Below are 21,549 nucleotides of genomic sequence, written 5' to 3' on the forward strand. Positions count from 1 at the left end.
TGTAGCTGTCTTGTGTAAAGTAGATCAAATGGCAAATTCTGACAAATGGTCAATTTACCTATTACTCACTGACTACAGGCAGGATTAAAAACCTGTTTTAATAGACTGTGGGTTTTAACGCAGTAAGAAATTATTAATCCTCTATTTATTATGCTAGGGCAAGTAATTTATTGTCAGCTGCTTAGCAGAAAATTCTGTTTCAGCTTCAGCTAGTCAAGTAAGGAGGAAAGTTGTAGTACTCCTAGAAGTATTACTGGTATCTGCCACCCCAGAGTGGTGCACAGCCATAAATGGACCTGTGTACCCTCCAAAAGTGAAGACATCTACCTAGACCAAGATATCCAATCCAGCTTTAAGAGCAGAATATGCCACTGTCAGTGAAATCTGCATGAAGAAATACAGAGAAAAGTATACTTACAAAACATATCATGGATTAAATATAGGAAGAATTTAAATTCTGCTACTTACACGGCTTTAATGAATTTGCAGATATACTTTCATTCTAATGTGTAGCTAAATACCGTGTATTTTCCCAAACCATATTTAAATTCTTCACTTCAGGCATTCACAGATAAGATAGCTGCCACTTAACTTGCTTTTTCCCTTGAATTTATATAAGGAAGGACTTAGTTCATGTTGCAGATGAACTGTGCTATGCTTCCTCTGAAACCCATATTATGCAAATAATATACTCTACATCACAGGTTCTGTGAGGCAGGCCATTGGAATCTAAAGTAAGAATTGATTGTATTTCTTGTTACGAGGATATAACAATAACATGATCAAACAATTTTCTTATGTAGAGTTCATGAAAAACAGGGCTTTGTGCTCTGAAAAGCTGTAAGAAGATTCCAGTCTGAAAACAAATATTAATGCTGAGACTTATGCTGTCATTTTTACAAACCTTGGGATATTATTTTGTCTTTAAAGAATATTTGAACATATGGAGAATATATATTTGTGGAGTTACTTTTCACAAGATAATTTACTCTCCTCCTTTTAATATTTTAAGCTTCCAAACTTTACAACACATTCCATTTTTTACGCTTGGTCAGTGTAGAAGAAAGATAAGATAAATTAAGAGATGCAGTTGTAAAATTAAGATAACTTAAGAGATGCAGCTGTAAAGTTAAACCTAAAACTATTCAGTACATCTATTGAAAATGTCACCTCTAAACAAAAAGGGTGAAGGAACTGAAGTTTTCATTCAGATATGCAACAAAATTTTCACTCAGCAAAATTTTGAAATATCTGTGGTTTCAAGGGAAAATATTTTTCGACATTACTTCAAATATTTAGATGATTCTGATTTTAAAATACCCATGTATGAATTTCTTTCATTTTGAAAATCCTTTAATTTAAATGCTGCCAAAACGCTGAATCTCAACTTGATGCCAAACTTGTGAATTCACTATGTGAAATTAGAAGTTCATGTGGATGATTAAGGTACATCAAACTACAGTGTTGGAAAAACACCTTGTTAAATAAAGCTGAATTTGGATACAAATGTGTTCATTGCCATGAAAAAGGCCACACAAGTACTAGCTATTAGTGCTACTTTTTCTGGTGTCCTGTTTGCACCAAGCATGGATAACAACAGCTTCTTACCTGCTCAGATAATTCAGGTCCGTGTACATGAGCTTGTATAAGAGCATCATTAACAACTGAATGGAAGTTTAGAAGCACGTGCTCAATGTCGTATGTACCATGCATGGCGCTTGAGAGCTCCTCCAAGGACTGAATGTACTCCTGCCAGTGAAGATCAACTTCTGCCATGTAGGCTAAGCAGCCCCGGATGACATTGAGGCAGTAGCCCATACAGGGCTTACTCAAAGTCAGCCCTTGGCAATGGGGGCAGTACTGCATTCTCAGTAAAGCTCTGCTGCAGTCTTTAGAGAAATGCAGATGATCTGTTGTATTGATCACTTCAATCCCCAAATTCAGAGCCTGCAGGAAAGTCCGGCTGGGTAACAGTGATCTTCCCATTTGTCCTATGACCTTCTTGGGAATGTTACCAAAGGGTCTGATATCTCTTCTTGCCATTTGGAGGCACTCCGCATATTCCAGTGAAATATCAGTCTGACCAGGGTTAATAATGTGATTGTAGACCACTGGGAACAGGTTGTCAAAAAATCTGTTGACAAATTCCTCTGTGCTGATGTCCGTGCCAAATATGAAGAGTCCAACATCTGTGAAAAACTCCTGAACACGTGTAGCAGCCTCAGCAGCCATGTTCCTATACACATTGCAGAAAAACGTGCTTGTGTGATTTTCAGCTAGCCTGATGAGTGTTTCAAAGGTCTCTGTAATTAAAAACAAACAAACAAACAGAAATTAGAGCAGGAACTTAAAACAATCACACAATCTTACAATGTAAATCTTACATTTATCCTGAAAGCATTTTTGTAAAGATTATGACTTAGAATTTATGGAGAGAGAAAATACAAACTCTGACAACTACATTTTCTATATAAGCAAACACCTTAAAAATAAGGTTACAACACTGTAATAATACACCTGTTTTCCTGGAAGAATTTATTAAGTACAGTCTAAACAAGTATAAAAGGAAATCAGTTGTAAGCTGAGTTATTAAGCTACAAAATGGAACAAAGCATTGATGTACCTGTCTACACATATACATGTGATCTCTCTCGTCCCACAACTCATTCTCCAACTTGCAATAAAAAGTGAAATGCTCTTAGTCATTCTACCTCAAGTCTTTCCTCTTGATATCTTAAATGGATGGGCAAAAGTAATATTAAACAATTGAAATGACTCTTCCATTCCATTAAAACTTAACTTTTAAAAGACAAAGAGTTTGTCTTGTCTTCCAAAGGAAGGAAATGTACCAAACACACAAGAGAACATGCTTTTAAATAACGCTGGTTAGACTGTCAATTGCTGTGGTCAAACTAATGGAACATGGAGAATTTCTCTCACCGGTCATTGTGCTGGATACACCCTCTCTAAGCGTCAAGATCTCCATTGCCTGTTAAGCTTGAATAGGTAAATTTGTACTTAGTTACATGTGTTAGGTGGTAATACTTATGTACACTGAGTAGTTTTTATCAAAACAGCTAAAATATATTGGAAGAGAATTCAGTCCTAACTTGATCTATGATTTACAGGTGTAAAAAGAAAGGAAAAAAAAAAAAAAGGCAGTTTTCAAAACAGAACAAGAGTGTTTGCATTGAGGAATTCCAAGATCTGCCTGAGAAGTTTTCATTTCAGGTTAGGCAAAGGAGCAATATAGAAATCAAAAGGAAACTTACTTGAGAGTTGAAAATAAAAACACAGTGAAACATCATGTATTACAAGTATTAACTCATTTTATCCACTAGACAGCTATGGCTAGGTCCTTTTCAACCCAGGCCATTCTATGATTCTATGATTCTATAAATCTATGATTCTGCGATTTGATGATTCTATGACTCGGTAAGTTTATTTCATTCATTCAATATGGAATCTAATGCCTTAGAATTAAAATTCTGTGTTAAAAAAATAAAAATAAAAATAAAAAATCCTCAGAAGCAACATAGGATAGAAGACACAAATAGACAAAGGGAGGGGCTCATAAGATGCAATAGTATAAATGGAGCAGTGTTATTAGAAAGACTGTAGCCTGGTCTTCAAGGGAACTCGACACATTTAAAAATTCTTTTTTTTTTTTTTTTTCCAGTTTTTAAATGGAGCTCTCCATAGAAATAAAGTTGAGGGAAAGCATAAAGTACAGTCAATGCTGTCCAACCAGTGATGTTAAAAATAGGAAGAATCAAATAGTGTCAAAAGTTATCAGGCAATTACTGAAGCAATTTGAAGTCTGATGAATAGGAAATATTCAGGAACAGCAGAACACCAAGACTAATTCTAATGTAGTCACTGAGACTAGCTACCATGTCTTTAATATACATCTATACGTAAGAGTAAATGTCTCATTTCCAATAAAAAGCTTGTTCAGGTCAATGAAGTAACTCTCACTGACTTCAGAGGGTTTGAAATTGCCATCTTTATGAAGAGAAAAAATCACAGACAAGCCATGTTTCACTAATCTGCTTATACTTTCTATGCATTGTTTCTTCCAATAAAAATGATATACGTGCTTAGGTAAGAATATGTCATTACATCTATTGCTCTGTTGCCTATTACCTATTAATTCTCTTCCATCCTCAAGAAGGTGGAAGGATTTTGCTACCTCTCTCTTCCATTCTTCTAGCATGTACATTAGTAAGAAAAAAAATTCTGACTGCATCCAGTAAAGAGTAGGAAAGTGCATTCAATTTGTCTCATTCTCATTATTATGACACATACATATGTGCCTCTCTCGTAAGGTGAATTTCTCTATAAGTATGTACACATGACAAATACCACAGTGCTTCAGCAAAAGGTTTGATCTGTTTCAAAAGTTAAACTCCTAAAGTTATGAGTCCACATGCAGCTAGGCTCCTACCATACCCCATGGAGACAATTCCTGGATTCAGTACAGGAAACTACCTTCAGCATATCCCATATGTTGACAAGGGCAAGTCCTAGCTGACTAAGACACAGTATCAGATTGACCAAGATGCCCACCTTAAGGTAACTGCACTGAGGATGACATCTCCACCAGCTATAAAGGCAGCCTCTACCACAGAGGCTTGACTTAGTTGGCTGAAGAGCGTTCAGTACCATTTCCAATGGTAGATGCCATTTAGCTGCCTGTCCAGAAGGGCATGGGTATCCTGCAGGTCCTGCACCACACCTGACAGTTTAATGTGGATATTATGTAATTAAAATAGTACTAGATAGCTGTGTCTAAAGAACTGAAGTAAGTTCTAGGTATCTAGTTATCACGGACTGAAGAACCCTTAATTTGAAAGCCTGAAGTAGACAGAATATCAGACAAAAATTTAAGTCATATTGATTCCTGTTTGAGATGGTTTAAAATAACACCCAGTCAAATGGCTATTTTTGTAACTGTAGATCCAGTCTACACAAATTTTGCTAATGCTTCAGATGAAATTTATTCAAGGAGGTAATGTTAGTAAAATAATGTTATACTAATCTCTTTAGAATGACATGAACAAGACTTCTATGATCGTTTTCAATTTTTTATTATTACTTTTTCATGGATGAAAAACATAAAGTATGTGATCTAAAATGTCTGCTATAATCTATGGCTGCAATATTCTATTAACAAGAGCACAACTATTAGATGAAAGAATAAATCATGCTGCACATGGATAATCAATGTAGTGGATTTTACAATGTAGTCTAAACAATAACAAACTTCTGAGATTGAATTACATTTTAGTACCTCAGCAACCCACAGATGAATGGGTACAATAATCAGCTGCATGATTTATTGACTGTTTGTGCTTTTCTAGACAGCATATGGTAATACTGGCCACTTGTGTTTACAATTCTGCATCACGCTGTTTAATTGTAATTTTAGCATTTTATTTCATTTTTTAATTTGTTAATTGGACTTATTCTACTGGCACATTTCTTGTTTCATAACTTCCAAAACTACTCGAGAAATTTGTTTTGCCCACAGACAGCTTGAACAATGACAGAGAGCAAAGCAGATCTATGTTTACTTACAATATTGAACAGCTCCTGTGAACATTTACAACAGCAATCTATTTACAACACTTTCAGAGACTTCAAGGACTAACCAGGTTATGCTGATTCAATACTGCAAGCATAAATTTAACAATGTGTTTCTGTATCTTTCTAAGTTTATAGGCCCAGACTAACATTATCAGTCTTAATTACTCAGCCACATAAAATAAGTGGCAAGTTTTCAATCAGCATAAAACCAATACATATAAAAGACATTTTAAATATAACTAAGATGAGCCATACAAACTCTTTTTACTGTTATTAAATGCTCACTTGTTTATAACTGTTTCTCTGATTTTCAGGCACACAGGTGCTCAGTGCCTCTTACCTCCATCGTTTATGAGATCTTTGTCGTAACTACTATGGATACTTTCTGCAGCACTACCATGAGTAGTATCTAGTGTTTACCATGGGGAACATGCAACTATATATTTTTGCTAAAACAAAAATTATGATTTGTACATTCCTAAGTCAAAAATCAGGGCTGTCAATATACTAGTCCCTTAATTTTTTGAAAAAAAAAAAATATCTTTCTGGTTTTGCTAAGAAGCAACAAAACACAAGACCAAAAAAAAAAAAAGTAGGTAATTCCTTACTGCATTTATTCAGAGGATTCTTCATATCTGGATTCATTTTTTTTGTTGATAATAGCATAGTTAACTAAGTGATTACAAAGCGTGATGTAAAACAACTATCTGGTCTTTGTTTTAAAAGAATTGCAATCTTTCACTTCCTTTAATATTTTTGTTTCTGAGAGCCACAGATAGTTCTAAATTGTAAAGAAACCATAATATAGTAATCAACCCAGTAGATTGCTGGCTTTAAAAGAGGACACAAAAGTATACATACGCCTTGCCTACTATTACAAGGCAAGGAGAGAAAGAAAAAAAAAAAACATATTTTTTTTACTCCTGGATTTTAATCAAACATAAGGGAAATATTACACCACTGAATTTGGATTGATTTTAAACCAGCTCTGCAATTTTCATTCTTAATACTTTGGGGGAAGTTTCCTTCTAGTACACATACCTTAGAAAATTAATTTAAACCAAATTTCTATGGCATCACATTTTTATAATAGTGACTGCATTTTCTGCAGTTTACCATTTCTTCCCACACATAAGTGTTATATACAAGCTGCCAAATGAGAACATGTATGGTTGAAATTCTGTATTAACTTTTGAAACATCTATAGTGCTTTCCATAAATAGTTTAGTAAATGAAAATTACAGTATTAATAGTGGGCCAACAAGTTGTGAAGTCTTGTAATTCAGTTGTAAATCTACAGCCTACATTATATAATATATACTTAGTATACTTAAACTTAGTCAAGCCAAGATACAGAATCACAGAATCAAAGAATGGTTTGGGTTGGAAGGGACCTTAAAGATCATCACCTGTTCCAGTGCCTCACCACCTTCTAAGTAAAGAATTTCTTCCTTTTACCTAATCTAACCCTACCCCCTTCTAGTTTAAAGCCATTACTCCTTGTCCTATCACTCCACTCCCTGACAGAGTCCCTCCCCAGCTTTCCCACATTTAGGTACTGGAGGCCACTATCAGATCTCCCCAGAGCCTTCTCTTCTCAAGGCTGAACAACCCCAACTCTCTCAGCCTGTCTTCATAGGAGATGCTTCAGCCCTCTGATCATCCTCATGGCTCTCCTCTGGGCTCATTCTAGTACTTCCATGTCCTTCTTGTGCTGGGGGCCCTGGAGCTGAACACAGAACTCCAGGTGGAGCCTCATGAGAGCAGTGCAGAGGGGGAAAATCACCTCCCTCTACCTGCTGGCCATGCTTCTTTTGATGCAGTACTGGACATGGTTGGCTTTCTGGATTGCAAGTGCACCTTGCTGGCTCATGTTGAGTTTTTCATCAACCAACACCCCCACGTCCTTCTCCTCAGGGCTGCTCTCAATTCATTCTTCTTCGCCCAGACTGTATTTTTGCTTAGGATTGCCCCAGACCAGATGCAGGACCTTGCACTTGGCATTGTTGAACCTCATGAGGTTTGTAAAGGCCCACCTCTCAAGCCTGTCCAGGTCCCTCTGGATCACATCCCTTCCCTCCAGCATGTCAACTGCACCACGCAGCTTGTTGTTGTTAGCAAACTTGAACTAGAACTATGTATTATAACCAGAGAGGTTAAAATCCATCCTTGAAATAATGGACATAGCATTTAGCATGAATGCTTTCCCAGTCCAAAGGCGATCCAAAACTGACATGTATGGATTACCTTAAGTATCAGCCCATAAGAAACACGAATCCAGATGACAGAATTCAAGCAAAAGATGGAAAAAAAAAAAAAAAAGTATTAATATAATGAATGAATGCATTATGACTCAAAAATCCTATGGGAAAGTATTAGCCTGTTGCTACTTTATGTTAATGTTCCGTGATCTAATATGTTTTCCTCCTCCTTACAAACAGCAGAAATAATCCAGAAGCATCAAATACTCTCTACTAAAGATATATAGTCTGAGGAATTCCACACTAAAAATCATCACACAAGCCAGTCAAAGAAATCTGAGGAGATTGCTTATTTGTTATATGACTACATGTCATGGGTTTCAAAGAGCGTCCAAAGAGTTTGGTAAAGTATTAGATGAATTTATTATCTTTCACCTCACTTCACTTCACTTCTGCCTTTTCTAACTTGACAGTCCCAACACGCTCAGCCTTTCCTCATAGGAGAAGTGCTCCAGTCCCTTGATCACCTTGGTAGCCCTTCATCGGACTCATTCCAGTATGTTCAGGTCTCTCTTGTACTGGGGGACCCAGAACTGGACACAGTATTCCAGGTGCAGCTTCACCAGTGCTGTGTAAAGTAGCTCATTTTCATGAGCCATTCTTCAGAAATCAAGAACTAAAAAAATACATGTTAAAAGATCCATTGCTGCTAATAGCTTTGGCACTTCCCTCGAGCTCTACTTCAAATTCATATGCACTTTTTACTGTAGTCACAGCTGAGGACAAAAACAAATTTATTCTTTTCACTTGTATTATGCTTGCCAACTGACACTCTTACAGGCTTCCACAGAATCACAGAATCACAGAATATCCCAAGTTGGAAAGAACCCATGGGATCACTGCATCCAACTCCTGGTTCAACACAGGACTACCTAAAAATTAATCCGTAAGTCTGAAAGTATTGTTCAAACACTTCCTGAACTCCTGCTGGCTTGGTGCTTTGACCACTTGCCTGGGGAGCCTGTCCTAGTGCCCGACCACCCTCTGGGTGCAGAACCTTTCCCTAACACCCAGCCTGACCCTCCCCTGTCCCAGCCCCATGCCGTTCCCTCGGGTCCTGTCGCTGTCCCCAGAGAGCAGAGCTCAGCGCCTGCCCCTCCGCTCCCCTCGTGAGGGAGCTGCAGGCCGCCATGAGGCCTCCCCTCAGCCTGCTCTGCTCTGGGCTGAACAAACCAAGGGACCTCAGCCGCTCCTCATACATCTTCCCCTCCAGACCAGACCCTTCACTATCCTTGTTGTCCTCCTTTGGACACTCTCTAATACTTTTATGTCCTTCTTATATTGTGGAGCCCAAAACTGCACACAGTGGTCAAGGTGAGGCTGCACTAGCACAGAGTAGAGCAGGACAATCCCTTGTATCAACCAGCTAGCAATGCCCTGCTTGATGCACACCATGATACAGTCGGCTCTTTTGGCTGCCAGCGCACACTGTTGACTCATATTCAACTTGCTGTTGACCATAACCACCAGATCCCCATCCGTGGGGCTGCTCTCCAGCCTCTCATACCCCTGTTTGTATATGCAGGGTTGCCTTGTCCCAGATGCAGAATCTGGCAGTTGCTCTCGGTAAACTTCATATTGTGGGTGGTTGCCCAGCCCTCTACTCTGTCAAGATGTCTCTGCAAGGCCTCTCCACCTCGAGGGTGTAAACAGATCTTCCCAATTTAGTATCATCAGCAAACTTACTTAATAGGCATTTGAGTCCTGCATCCAGATCACTTATGAAAGAGAAACCCCACTAGTGACTGGCTGCCAGCCTGATGTAATGCGATGGTAATGTCATCATGGCATTAGCCAGCTCTTTGAGTACCCTGGAATGAACCCCATCAGGCTCCATAGACTTAAGTGCATCCAGCTGGAGCAGCAAATCCTGCACAAGTTTAGAGTTGGATGGGAGTTTATAGTTACCACAGTCATAGTCCTCCAGCTCAGGGCTCCAGGGGGTCTCAGGGCCCATCGTCAGCGTTAAAGACAGAGGCAAAGGAGGCATTAAACCTCTCTGCTTTATCTACCTTCCTGTTTGTGAGGTGACCATTCTCATCAAGTAACAGACCAATGTTATCTCTGGTCCTCCTTTTGCTGGTAACGTACTTAAAGACCTCACCTTTTTTTTTTTTTTTTTTGTCCCCAGCAATACTGGCCACCTTTAACTCTAATTCAGCTTTGGCTGCATGAATTTTCCCCCTTCAATGGGGAATAGCATCTCTGTAGTTCTTCCATGTAACCCAACCAGCTCACTTTTCAGTCTAGCTTTCTAGCCTCATGAAACCAATGAACAAAAAGTCAAAACCTAGATTTCCTTATGCAGTTCACACATGTGGTCAAGATGCAGACTACTTTATGAAAATTTCTGAAAACCTATCTTTTAATAGCTGTTGAGACTTTTCATGAGATTATCTTATGAATTACTACCTGATTTTGGTTGGCAAGATGCTTTTTAATGACTATTAAAGTTTAATTAGAGCTCACTGAATGGACCCTAGAACAACAGAGGTTAAATTTAGACACAAATCAATAATGTTTATTGTCGTATAAATAATTATGTAACTATGGGTTAATGTGCTTATTCCCTTGAGCTTTGTATTTCAATGCTCTTTAACCTTCACCAAATTCTTTTCAAACATAACCAAAAAAAACCCAAACAAACAAACAATAAAAAACTCTCTGTTTTAAATGCTACATTATTTCCATTTAGAGACATCATTAGTATAATAGTACATTATCTATTTTTACTATCCAGCTTCACAGGGGGTGCTCATAGCCTTTCACCCTATTTATAGATGCTCTGCTAAGCTGAGTTTTGCAAGTCCTGCTAAAGCACTGCCAATTAATACATTCCCAAGGCACGTAATGGCTTCCAGGAAGGAGATGGATATAATAGTTGCTGGGAACATGTCTCTTCCAAACTATAACCCCCGTGTGAATTCCATTCTATTATGTGATTCTACCCCATCTTGTAATACAAAAAGGGGGTTGCGTCTATTGTACAACTCAAAATTGAATGGTTACCTCCCCATTCCCTTTACATCTGTGTAACCTAGTTTATGAGGAGCTAGAATCTGTCTCAGTAAGTTATAAAACCACATAGAAACAAAGGGCTACGAGGAACGTGAGATGTCCTCTAATACATCCTTTGAACACAGGGCAAGTTTAACTATATATATGTTCTCATATATTAACACATTCATATAACTTATTCTTAAAAAAAACATAGGGAGGCCACAATCTCCAGGAAAACCATTCCAGTGCTTCACCATCCTCTCGTATATTCACACCAATGCAAATAAATTATTTACTTCTTCCTCCCTTTAGGTATTTCAGCTTAGATCACCCCCACTTGACTGCAAACATCTACAAAGCCCAGATGCAGTTCTGAAGTAGATGTCTGCATCACAGCTAATCAGTAGAGAGGAATGGGCATGATTCATCTGACCCAGTTTAGGTGTCCACATGGAAATAAGACGAATCACGCTGCTTCTCCCCTCTAATTATAGAGAGAAAGAGGTTGATTAGTTCAGAGAACATATGTAAAGTCAGGTGATTACTTAACACCTAAAGGTGTTACTTAACATCTCTTCTCACATACCCACAGTTTGGTTCCCTGGCATACAGGGAAATGAGATTAACTTGGCCCATCTTGTCCCCAGTAAATAACATTTCATTGTTTCTTATCAACTTGATATCTTCTTGTACTTAGTTTCTAAATATTTCTGCCTGAAATTAAGCTAACCGGTCTAAAATGATCTATCTGTCCCCTTTTTTATTTAACAAAAACAAACAATTGCCTATTTCAGTCTTTTGCTACCTCTATATATCCAAAGACAACTACTAGTATACTTCAAAGCATGTATTTTGACAAGTGAAGATCCTTTACATGCTTCCAACCCTGCTCCATAACTGTGCAGAGGTCCTTCATCTGTTAAAAGTGTGATTAACATTGGTGATATCTGGGCTTGAACTATTTCAAGTGGAACCTGGCAGAACACGTGAGAACATCTGAACATCTTGCTCTTCAAATGCTCTGCATTTTTGAATGACTCTGCATGAGAATCTGATTTAAATTATTATAAGCAATATATATTGCCATGTTAGCTATTAATACGTATTTATCTCTGTGCTACAAATTATCAGGAACATTATGGTGCCTTCCGAAGAATACCATTCAATTCATAAATAATTTTGAATGTATGCATGCCAATACTGATGAAAGCAGAGATGGTTACTAAACAAAGAGAACTTCCAAACCCCAAACCCACAAGTAAAAAGGGCAGCAAAAGATTACACCACCTTATCACACCTATCACACAAGTGCACATGGTGGTGATTCATCTCAGCTACCACCTCAGCTGAATACCACATTCTCTTTTTTTTCTCAGTGGAAAGTAATAGGGATGTTTAAGGTGTGACTCATCTTACCTATTTTAGATGTTTATGGGAAGATGAATCACGCCAAAATGTTTATGAAGAGATGAATCATGCCAAAAAAGTGTCTCTCCCAATTTACTATAGAGATTACTTGAGGGTGACAAGCCTAGCAATCCATTATCGTCATTAGTTTTGCCATTTCACCTGTATAACTCGGTTATCTTAGTTACATATTTACTTACAAATTATGTATTATTGACATATTTACTTATATCTTCTGCATTATTATAACTTCTGTATTAACCTGTAGTATCTGCATCTGAATTTCCACTGTAGAAAATTAGATCAAACTGTGTCTCCTCCAGAGATTTCTGTCCAAAGACTTTCCTGTAACTAGAACTGCTTTTAAAACATTATATTCATTGAAATTCAACTGCACGAATGCAATCTATAACACAGAATTTTTTGATGAACTCTAAAAGAAAACATACATCCTGTAAAAAAAAAAAAAGCTGATCAACATGCCTCAGTAAGTTAAAAGTGATGTCCCATTTCTTTATGAAGTCTACAGAGTTTAATGTTGGCCTACCAGCCACACAAATGTGTGTTCATCAACTTTTATATGTGCATATTGAACATACGTGCACTTGTATACCCTATATGCTATTCCTTCACTAAAAGAGGCAATTTGGAAAAATATGTATTACATTATCAACTATAGTTCTTTTATCTTTTAATTTCTGTCTCTGTCAAGCTATTTTGATTCTGTGTTAATAACCAAACCACGTAAGATGAAAAAGGGTGCAGGACATATTGGAGGTGAATTTTTGCTTATGCAGACAGAGGAATTTTAGTGCCTTTTTCACTACCAGTGACTCTACCAGCACAGACTCTCATATTTTCAACCACTCTTCATAAGTAAAATGTGTCATGAAAATGTAGTCTCGTTTTTCAAAATCTCCCTTCTATTCACTCTGAACATGACTCTCTTCCAGAATACCACTACAAAAGATGTGTAGTACATAATGTAACTGTCAATACTTGAATGCAAATACATCAAGTAACAAGCCAGAATTCCAAAAGGAATTCTGTACTTTGACAGTACTTACAAAAGATACATGCAGAATCTCTCTGTCTGAAAAAAAATATATATATTCTAAGACACTGAAGAAAGACAATGTATTTGTAACTTTAAATTAGACTGCACTGCCAGCATCCCACACTTCTAAAGCTATCCAACAATAATGAGTAACAACCCCACTGTGGAAAAGAGGTCTAGGGAAAGAATTTGACCACAAGAGCCATAACCAATAGTTTTATCTTTTTTTTTTTCAGGTCATCCCTACTAATTCTTTCCAAGGTAACCTGTGTGATTCTATAGAGAAGGTCTACTACGGGTACCACTCCCAAAACACAGTATGGATAACACTGTGTAACTTTGGGCACTCTCCAGTTTTCCAGTATTGCTCCAGAAAGCTCTATATCCTCTATATCCTTCTGACACCCCAGCACAGCACCTCAGGTTCATTTTGGTTGGTGTAGTACATTCTTCATATTATTTCAGACTGAAACAAAGAATTAAAAAAAAAAAAAAAAACGTGTAAAATCAAGAGTGTGCACACAACCAAGTGGTACATGAAAGGATGTGGACAATCTGTTCCAGAAGGAGCTGGCCCTAAGTGGTGTCGACACAAGCAACACCATTGTCTGGCCTGTGGCCTGGTAATGTCTCCATAGATCTGCACAGACAGCAGTGCTGATATGGCTAATATGTCCAGTTCTGGCCAACTTCCTTCTATAATCTGGGAGAGAGTGCTGTGATGCTCTGTCCGTCTTGTATGCCTTCCATCTCAGTGCCAAATTTTTATTTGGTTCCAGAATGGCTGATGGGGCTGGATGGAAGAAATAAAAGAAGTACAGGGTAGATAAGCATTGAAAGCTGTGTCCCTTACATTAAGAGTGGTGGTACTATTTTCCACTCAGTTTAGCAGACACATTTTAACCCTCTGCCAAATCCCGTTTCACAAGAAGATTATATATTAAACTATTTCCTGAACTGGCCACTTGCCTAGCACTGACAAAATGGTTGTAACCACAACTCTTCAGCACACTGTTGAGAACAAGAGCAGGGGAAAAAAAGAGGAACAACTGAGAATATTTCTCTGTTGTGACCATCCAAGGAAAGAAAACTTCCAGTTCCAGCAGCATGTCAATTCATCCTACTTTAATCCTAAGGGATGAGTGATAATTCAGCTCCTGAACACAGAAAGTTACTCTTGAACACAGGGTACTCCAAAGATGTAAAAGCCTTCTGCATGACCATGAAAATCATCTCTCTAGAAAACAACATTCTGCCTTCTCATATCCAGTGCATGCAGGAAATACACTTCCAAATTACCAAAAAATGTGCCGTGAAAACAAGAGAAGGTTGAACAGCCAGGGAAATTCTTGAGAATCTTAGATGTGTCCTGCTACTCGCTTCGCAAGTTTGTGTATATTAAATGTTACAGGAATTTTCTGTTGTGAAAACTAATTACCTTTCTCACTTTATTTGTATGTCTTATTGAAATGACATTTATGGCACAGATACAGGAACAGCTTGCTCTTTTTTAAATGTCCTGTGTACTGTTACCAGTGGGTCAAGGAGAATCCTCAAAACAGTGAATGTTGATGAAGGACTCTCGATGAAGGACTCTCCTTGAGGAAGGGAAATGCATCCAGAAGCTGTCATTTGACTTGAAGCAAATGGCATGGAAGGGCCATTTCCTTTCTCCTTTAGTGGGCAGATAATGCACATTAATATCCCTTAATGCTGTTCATGTAAATACATGACTCTTAATCCCTTAATGCTGTTCATGTAAATACATGACTCTTAATCCCTTAATGCTGGTCATATAAATACATGACCAGTCACATGCTAGGAGGGTGAAGAACAGAGCATGTGTGCAATGAGTAGCACTGAAGCGTGCTTCTGAAGCAGCAGTGAGCATCACTTATCTAAAGTTGAGTATCAAGCCATTATTTAAACTACTAATTCTTAGATTCTTTGAGTTCTTCCTTTCATGAGTTTGTTTGGTTGGTTGGTTGGTTTGCATTTTTTTTCACTTAACATCTTTCTGCATGTTTTGGTTCAGCTGTACAAATTTCTGTACGGCATGAGCAACAATTGTTGGTCATTTAGGAACTTGGAAGAAAGCAGCATTTCAAGAACCATCATGGATAAACTGGAAAAAAATGGATTTAGAGAAATTCCATCTACCTGAAAAAAGGTGACAACCATAACTATTTTTTTGTGGAAAAATGCACCACAGCATAAACCATTCCACTGAGCAGATACAGGGCTGTGAACACTCATATTACAGTCGTATGTCTTTATTGATGGCATGTACAAAAAAGGATTCAGAGGAATAATGAAAAAGGTAAAATCTATACAAAAAGAAATACTGTATTTTTTTTTCTCTTACAAGAAGAATGCTCTCTGCTTCTTGGCCTATACTGGTTTTAGCTTTTCTAGATATGCAATAAATAATAACACAGTTTAAAAAATGCAAATTTCTAACTTTATTGTCTTTTAACTATTGATGCAGTACTTTATTTCATGCAACATTAATACATTGCTTCTACAATCCTATAAAATCTATAGTCTTCAATTATTAAATATATATACATATATTTCAAATTTCTCCTGGATGTCTTAGTTTATATAGACAATTGTAAGACAATTCTACAGTTTGAATTTGCCACTGATGATGTTCTGAGTTGGGGGAAAAAATAAATTAGATAATATTATGTCTTTTCTATATGTTTAAAAATGGTAGTTCATAGTACCATAATAATGAGGTAATTTCTGCGAAAATGTCTTTTTTTTACAAAGTACAAAGCAGGATTCACTTCACCTTACTTTATCCATCTAGAAGTTAAGTACTTAGTCTACCCTAGCTATGTAGATGATCAGTGACAGACAACTCCTCATATTTTATCTCTGAAGCAAATTCAGGAATACTGATTAATTAAATAGATGCTTTAACTGTGCAAGCCATAGTTCCCACTCAGACAGACAGCTCTGAAGGGCAATTCATCCTGATTACGGCAGCCATCCACCTTAGGATGGGATGAGTTCCACTGTAAGTTGCATTTATTTCTTCATGAACTATGTTGAGCCTAAATGATTGATAGATTAGATACTCCTTTAGTTATTTTGTGCGTTGCTAAAATTAGAAAAGATGAATCCCACTCATACAGTCTGCAAATTCAATCAGGTTTAGTGCTAAGTAAATTTAATACTGACTTTACCTACATCGCAGGTCTTCAATTGCCACAAAGATATTTTCGTTGAATTAGTGTATAGGTAAAAAAAAAAAAAAAGAAAAAAAAAAAGAAAAAAAATTACTAGAAGATTCTTCCTTATTTGGGAACCTTTGGCTGTTAAATTAATTTTGCAAGGGCCTTCAAGTGTGGGTGACTATCACAACTGTGAAATGTAATTTCTCCTCCTACTCGATTATGTGCTAACTCCTGGTGAAGACCAAAAGGTCTAACCCATTACATGAATTAGTTACTTTCAGCAAACATTCCCAACACCTCAGGAATCACGAGGGAGAAAAAAAATGACAAAAATCGCCTCTTAACGGTACACTGATTTAGTCCAGCACAAATCAGGCGTGTTGCTATTCATTTGTTCAGTCAAACCCTGAAACACTGAATAGCATTCAATAAAGGGCAGAGGAGACTCTTCTTAAATCCTATTAAATGTATCTGACTAAATCATTAGTTCTTATTAAATATATATTCTTATTTATTTATATTCTTATTATTCTTATTGAATGTATACGAACAGGTTTATCTTTTTTATTATTATTTAGCTTACATTTATCAGTAATATATACATATATATAAACTTTAATGAGTGTGTTGCTTGATATACTGGTCAATTATCACCCATTCAAGAATTTAATAATATACATTTTCCCCAAGGAAAGGATGCAGCACCCTGTTATTTTAATATACTTTTCCTAGATAATACACTACAGTATTATTTACTGGTATGATTTACTGGTATGATACTGGTATGATTTTTTCTGATTCATCCCATAGTACTAGGTAATTGGAAAAAAAATACTGCAGTAGCAACTGTCTGTATTGTGCTGACTTTATTTAAGCTACCCTTTCAAAGCAAACGATTATTTCCATTGCAGTCCCATCACAGAATCACAGAATAGCTGAGGTTGGAAGGGACCTCAGAAGATCATCTAGTCCAACCCCCCCGCCGAGCAGGATCACCTAGAGCACACTGCACAGGATGGCACCCAGGCGGGTTTTGAATATCTCCAGAGAGAGACACTCCACAACCTCTCTGGGCAACCTGTTCTACTGCTCTGTCACCCTCTCATATTCAGATGGAATGTGAAATGACTTTCTGAACTACATCTTGACTTCTAAAAAAAATCATCTGCAATTAAGTGTTCTGAATATCTTTATCTCCACATACCCCAGAATTAATTTTTCCTGGGTCTGGCTGAATGATCGGTTAATTCCCTGACCTGTGCTGGGACAAAGCACAGCTACATAGCAATTCCCTGTCCCAGAAAATAAACTTCAATTAATTTCCCTAACAAGGCCCACAATCAAAATATCCAGGAGAGCAAGACCTGAAGGTAGGAAGCCACTGATTATTAAATAATAACACTTCAGTTTTTCAGGAATGCTGGTATACTAAGTTGAGCTTGCTATATAGACATTTCTAAACAATACCCTAGCATACTGAATGTGAAAGAAAACTTTTTTATAAACTGATCCTATTTGATATTTCTAACTTAGAAAGAATGCAAATACCAAGGTTTTACTGACACTTTGGCCAGCAGAGTCTTTTACCTTCAGTGGAAGATCGAGAAAGCAGCTCGCATAACTTCTCAGAGTATTTCCTTTTGATCACTTCTACCATGCATAAGGGAGATGATTATTTAAAAGTTAATATCCCAAAGACATTCTGACAGCTAGTTATGTGCACCATTGGAAAGTAAGACACAGCAACCTGTATTGTTAATGTGTAAGTGCAGCCAAGGTTGTAGCATCCATCTATCCCACACACCAGCCTCTTTTACAGCATAAGACAGAAAAAATAGCCTGGTTCCACTGAAGCTCCATAGATAATGGTTTTCAGACCAGAGTAAAAAATATCCAGTAACAGTTTCAAAGTTGCTTTGAGAAAAATGATGCAAGTCACTGCTCTGTTGGATCATCTACTTCTGCTTTATCACGTAATCACTTTCTGATCCTTGATCTCAAAGGCCAGAGGGGAGAATGAGCTTGGAAATTTCATACTGTTCATAGAGATAAGGAAGTCATTGTTTATTGATGTTACCGGCTCTTGATCTTTTTCTGTGCTGTACTGTGGTCTGATCCTTGACTGTGAAACACAGGAAGTTCATTCATGTCATGTATTGCTGGAACTTGGTGATTACTCTTTCATTCTGTCCAGGAATGAAAAACTGAGCATGGGATGATAGCTGGAAAGAGCCTGGGTCAAACGCTGCCAAGAAAAACAATTGCATTTTCAAATAATGTGTTAAGTATGCTTATCTGAAGGAAATCAATTATTTGGATTGATAGTGAGAGTAGTGTTGTTCTTTTATTTAGCAGAAATGAAAGAAAACTATTTCAGAGAGTAGAGTTTGAGAAGTTTTCAAAGTTGCCTGAGTTTCAGCTTGCATTTTCATGATGAATGAGTCAAAAGTAGTGAAAGAAATGTTTTTAATTCCTTCAGATAGAAAGCAACTGTACCTGAATCTCCTATATTCTGTGCATCATTATAGATTAGTACATCAAAGGAGACTAGCACTACCACAGGAGCTTCCAAGAAAAATGCCAGGGCTGCCACAGTATTTTGTAGTGAGCCTAATCCTGCATACTGAACTTCTGTGACATTCAGGATCCCAGGAAATTTGGCACAGGGAGCTCTAATTTTCATATGCCCCTACAGTTAGGTTAAAAGCTTGTAAAGTTAATTAGAAATCAGATGCTTTTACACACTTATGCCAGCATAACTTTTTAGTACCTTTGGGATTTTAGAAACTGCAGTGGCTATAGAGTGTCAGCTAAATGCCAGTTTTGCAGAGTACAGTTCTGGATATAGACAATCCCATTTTCTCTAGCTTTTGGTATTTCACTATCAGTCTGAGATAAGTTTGTGAATGAGTCATCCAAAAACACTGCTGTTCAGCAGGACTTGATTGCCTCCTGGCATCACATGAAAGTCTGAAAGTCACAGTTGTCAGCTGTACACATTAATCCTATTCACACACTTGTATCGTGAATGTCTGCCAGTTTACAGGTTGATATAGAATATAAGCCTCAGCAGGCTGACACACATCACAGTGAAATTTGTGTGTCAGACCTTAATATGGGAAGGATGCCTGAACCCATGGAAGTCAGTTTTTAGCTACTGTGTTCACTGTTTAATTGCTTCTCTGGACTTAGCTTCTTAATCTAACTTTAAAAAAATTATTTGCATACTTAGAAGCTTTATTTTCACTGAATGTCAAGTACTAAAATCCAAACAAAAAATCCATTTTAATTAATTTTTTTGTAGAATGTGGTAATATAAATCGCTTGTCAGTCATACAACATAGTGAGCTATTAAATGGCACTTTGAACTGTGTATTTTATTGAGTGAACAGGTTAGACTGCTCATATTATTAAAAGCTATCCAATCTAAGATGAGATCTATTGGATCCTTATTTGTGTAAACAGCAGTTCATAGTACTTCGTTGTTGTTTTTTTTTAAAAAAAAAAAAAACTACAGCAAGAGCAGGAGGCTTTTGGATCATGTTCCAACTGTGTTTCAGTAACAGAAATACTCACAGACTGTACAAAACTAGCAGGTATTCTTATCAAATGTGCTGTTATGATAGGGTTTTGTACAAAATCTTTTCCGCAGTACTGCTATATAATTACATTATAGTGGCAAGCTGCCTCTGAGATAACAGACTGAACTGTAAGATATGTTATTCAGGATTGAGTACTGAGGGCCAAACAGAGCTAAATGAGGATATAGAAAGGAAAGTAAAATAGTTACTACCTTTCATAATAATCTGTAGGGCAACTTGGATTGCTGAATAATATTGGGAATAAGGAAGCCTCAAATTCCAGGAACTTCCAACTGATGTTTATTCCAGCAGGATTATCTGGTGGAGGACTTCTAAGCTGGGTGACAATCACAAGAAACACACCTCCCAGACACATGAATTGGTGGGCTATCAGCCTGGACTTTGTAATTGGTAAGACTGTGAACCCAGGGCCCCAGACTGGGAGGGTGCAGAAACTGCAGAGCTCTGCCAACCCATGGGGGTATGCAGGGGGGAACCAAAAGCAGGGATAGGTAGACAAGGGGATAAAGGGGCCAGCTGCATGTAAAACAGGCTGATCAGTATGCTTGTCTGGCTGAGCTCTGCGCCTGATCACTAGTCTGTCCTATCTTCTTATACCTTTCATTAAATCTTTCCTTAACTATCTCTGTGTGTATCTGCACACTCTCCTGCGTGTACACGTGCTGCAAGGATTAAGTGTGAGCTACTGGTGAGACCCAGAAGGGGGTGAGTGAACCTCAGCGACAGCTCCTGGAGTCAGGCTAGGGGGGGCGTAGGCCCTGTGGACCGAGGTGCCAGCTACTGGAGTGAGCGAGGTCCTAGCATCAGCTACTGGAGGCAGTGGGGTCTTCTGCTCCCAGCCACTGGGGCAGGACCAGTATGTGTTCCTGGGTGCTGGGGAAGGGCCCGGATGAGTGAGGTGAGTGTGGGGCTCCCCACCAATGGCTGGAGCGGGGCCACAGGTCACAGCACTTGTGCTTGGTGCTGGCTGCTGGGGGAGCCAAGTGCTGCCCACCGGACAGGGGGGCCACGCCAGGTGCTTGAAAGATCCGTGAATGTGTGTGAGCTTGTGAACCTGGAGAGTGCTGTGTGTGTGCCTTCAGTATCTCTACCTGCCAGAGAGGAGAAAGGTGTCTCGGCTGTCTGTGTCTATGTCTATGTGAGACCTGTGTGTAAGTTTTGTTGAAGGCAGCCCTCGCCTGGGGCAGCCTGTGTGACCAGCCTGTTTCTATACATGTCTGTGTGTCTCTGGGATACATACTCAGCTTTGCTACCAGTTGAGCCTGCAAAAGGGAAAGCAGAAGCTGCATCCCCTTGACTGGGCAGAGACCCCAGGTCCCAAGACACTGGTCTTGGCTCCCCATGGCTGGGCAGGTCAGGTCCTGGGGCCAGAGTGGATGGAGGAGGCAGCTGTGCTCTCGTCACTGTTTACGTAACAGTCAGACCACCAGGAATATGTACAGACAAAC

General features: G+C 38.2%; 1 protein-coding gene across 44 annotated transcripts in view; it reads right to left on the reverse strand.

Moving 5' to 3' along the window:
• Positions 1 to 21,549, reverse strand: part of GPC5 (glypican 5) — a 765,123-nt gene that overhangs the window by 612,919 nt on the left and 130,655 nt on the right. For all 44 annotated transcript variants that reach the window (XR_013945420.1, XR_013945421.1, XR_013945422.1 and 41 more), the window contains one exon: positions 1,609 to 2,303. Coding sequence is in view for 38 of the 44 variants with exons in the window: in XM_080577273.1 (XP_080433399.1) it covers positions 1,609 to 2,303 (695 nt within the window). In the remaining 6 variants the exon portion in view is untranslated. The remainder of the gene's footprint in view (positions 1 to 1,608; positions 2,304 to 21,549) is intronic.

Source organism: Anser brachyrhynchus (genome assembly GCF_964034855.1).
Source record: "Anser brachyrhynchus genome assembly, chromosome: 1".
Classification (NCBI taxonomy): domain Eukaryota; kingdom Metazoa; phylum Chordata; class Aves; order Anseriformes; family Anatidae; genus Anser; species Anser brachyrhynchus.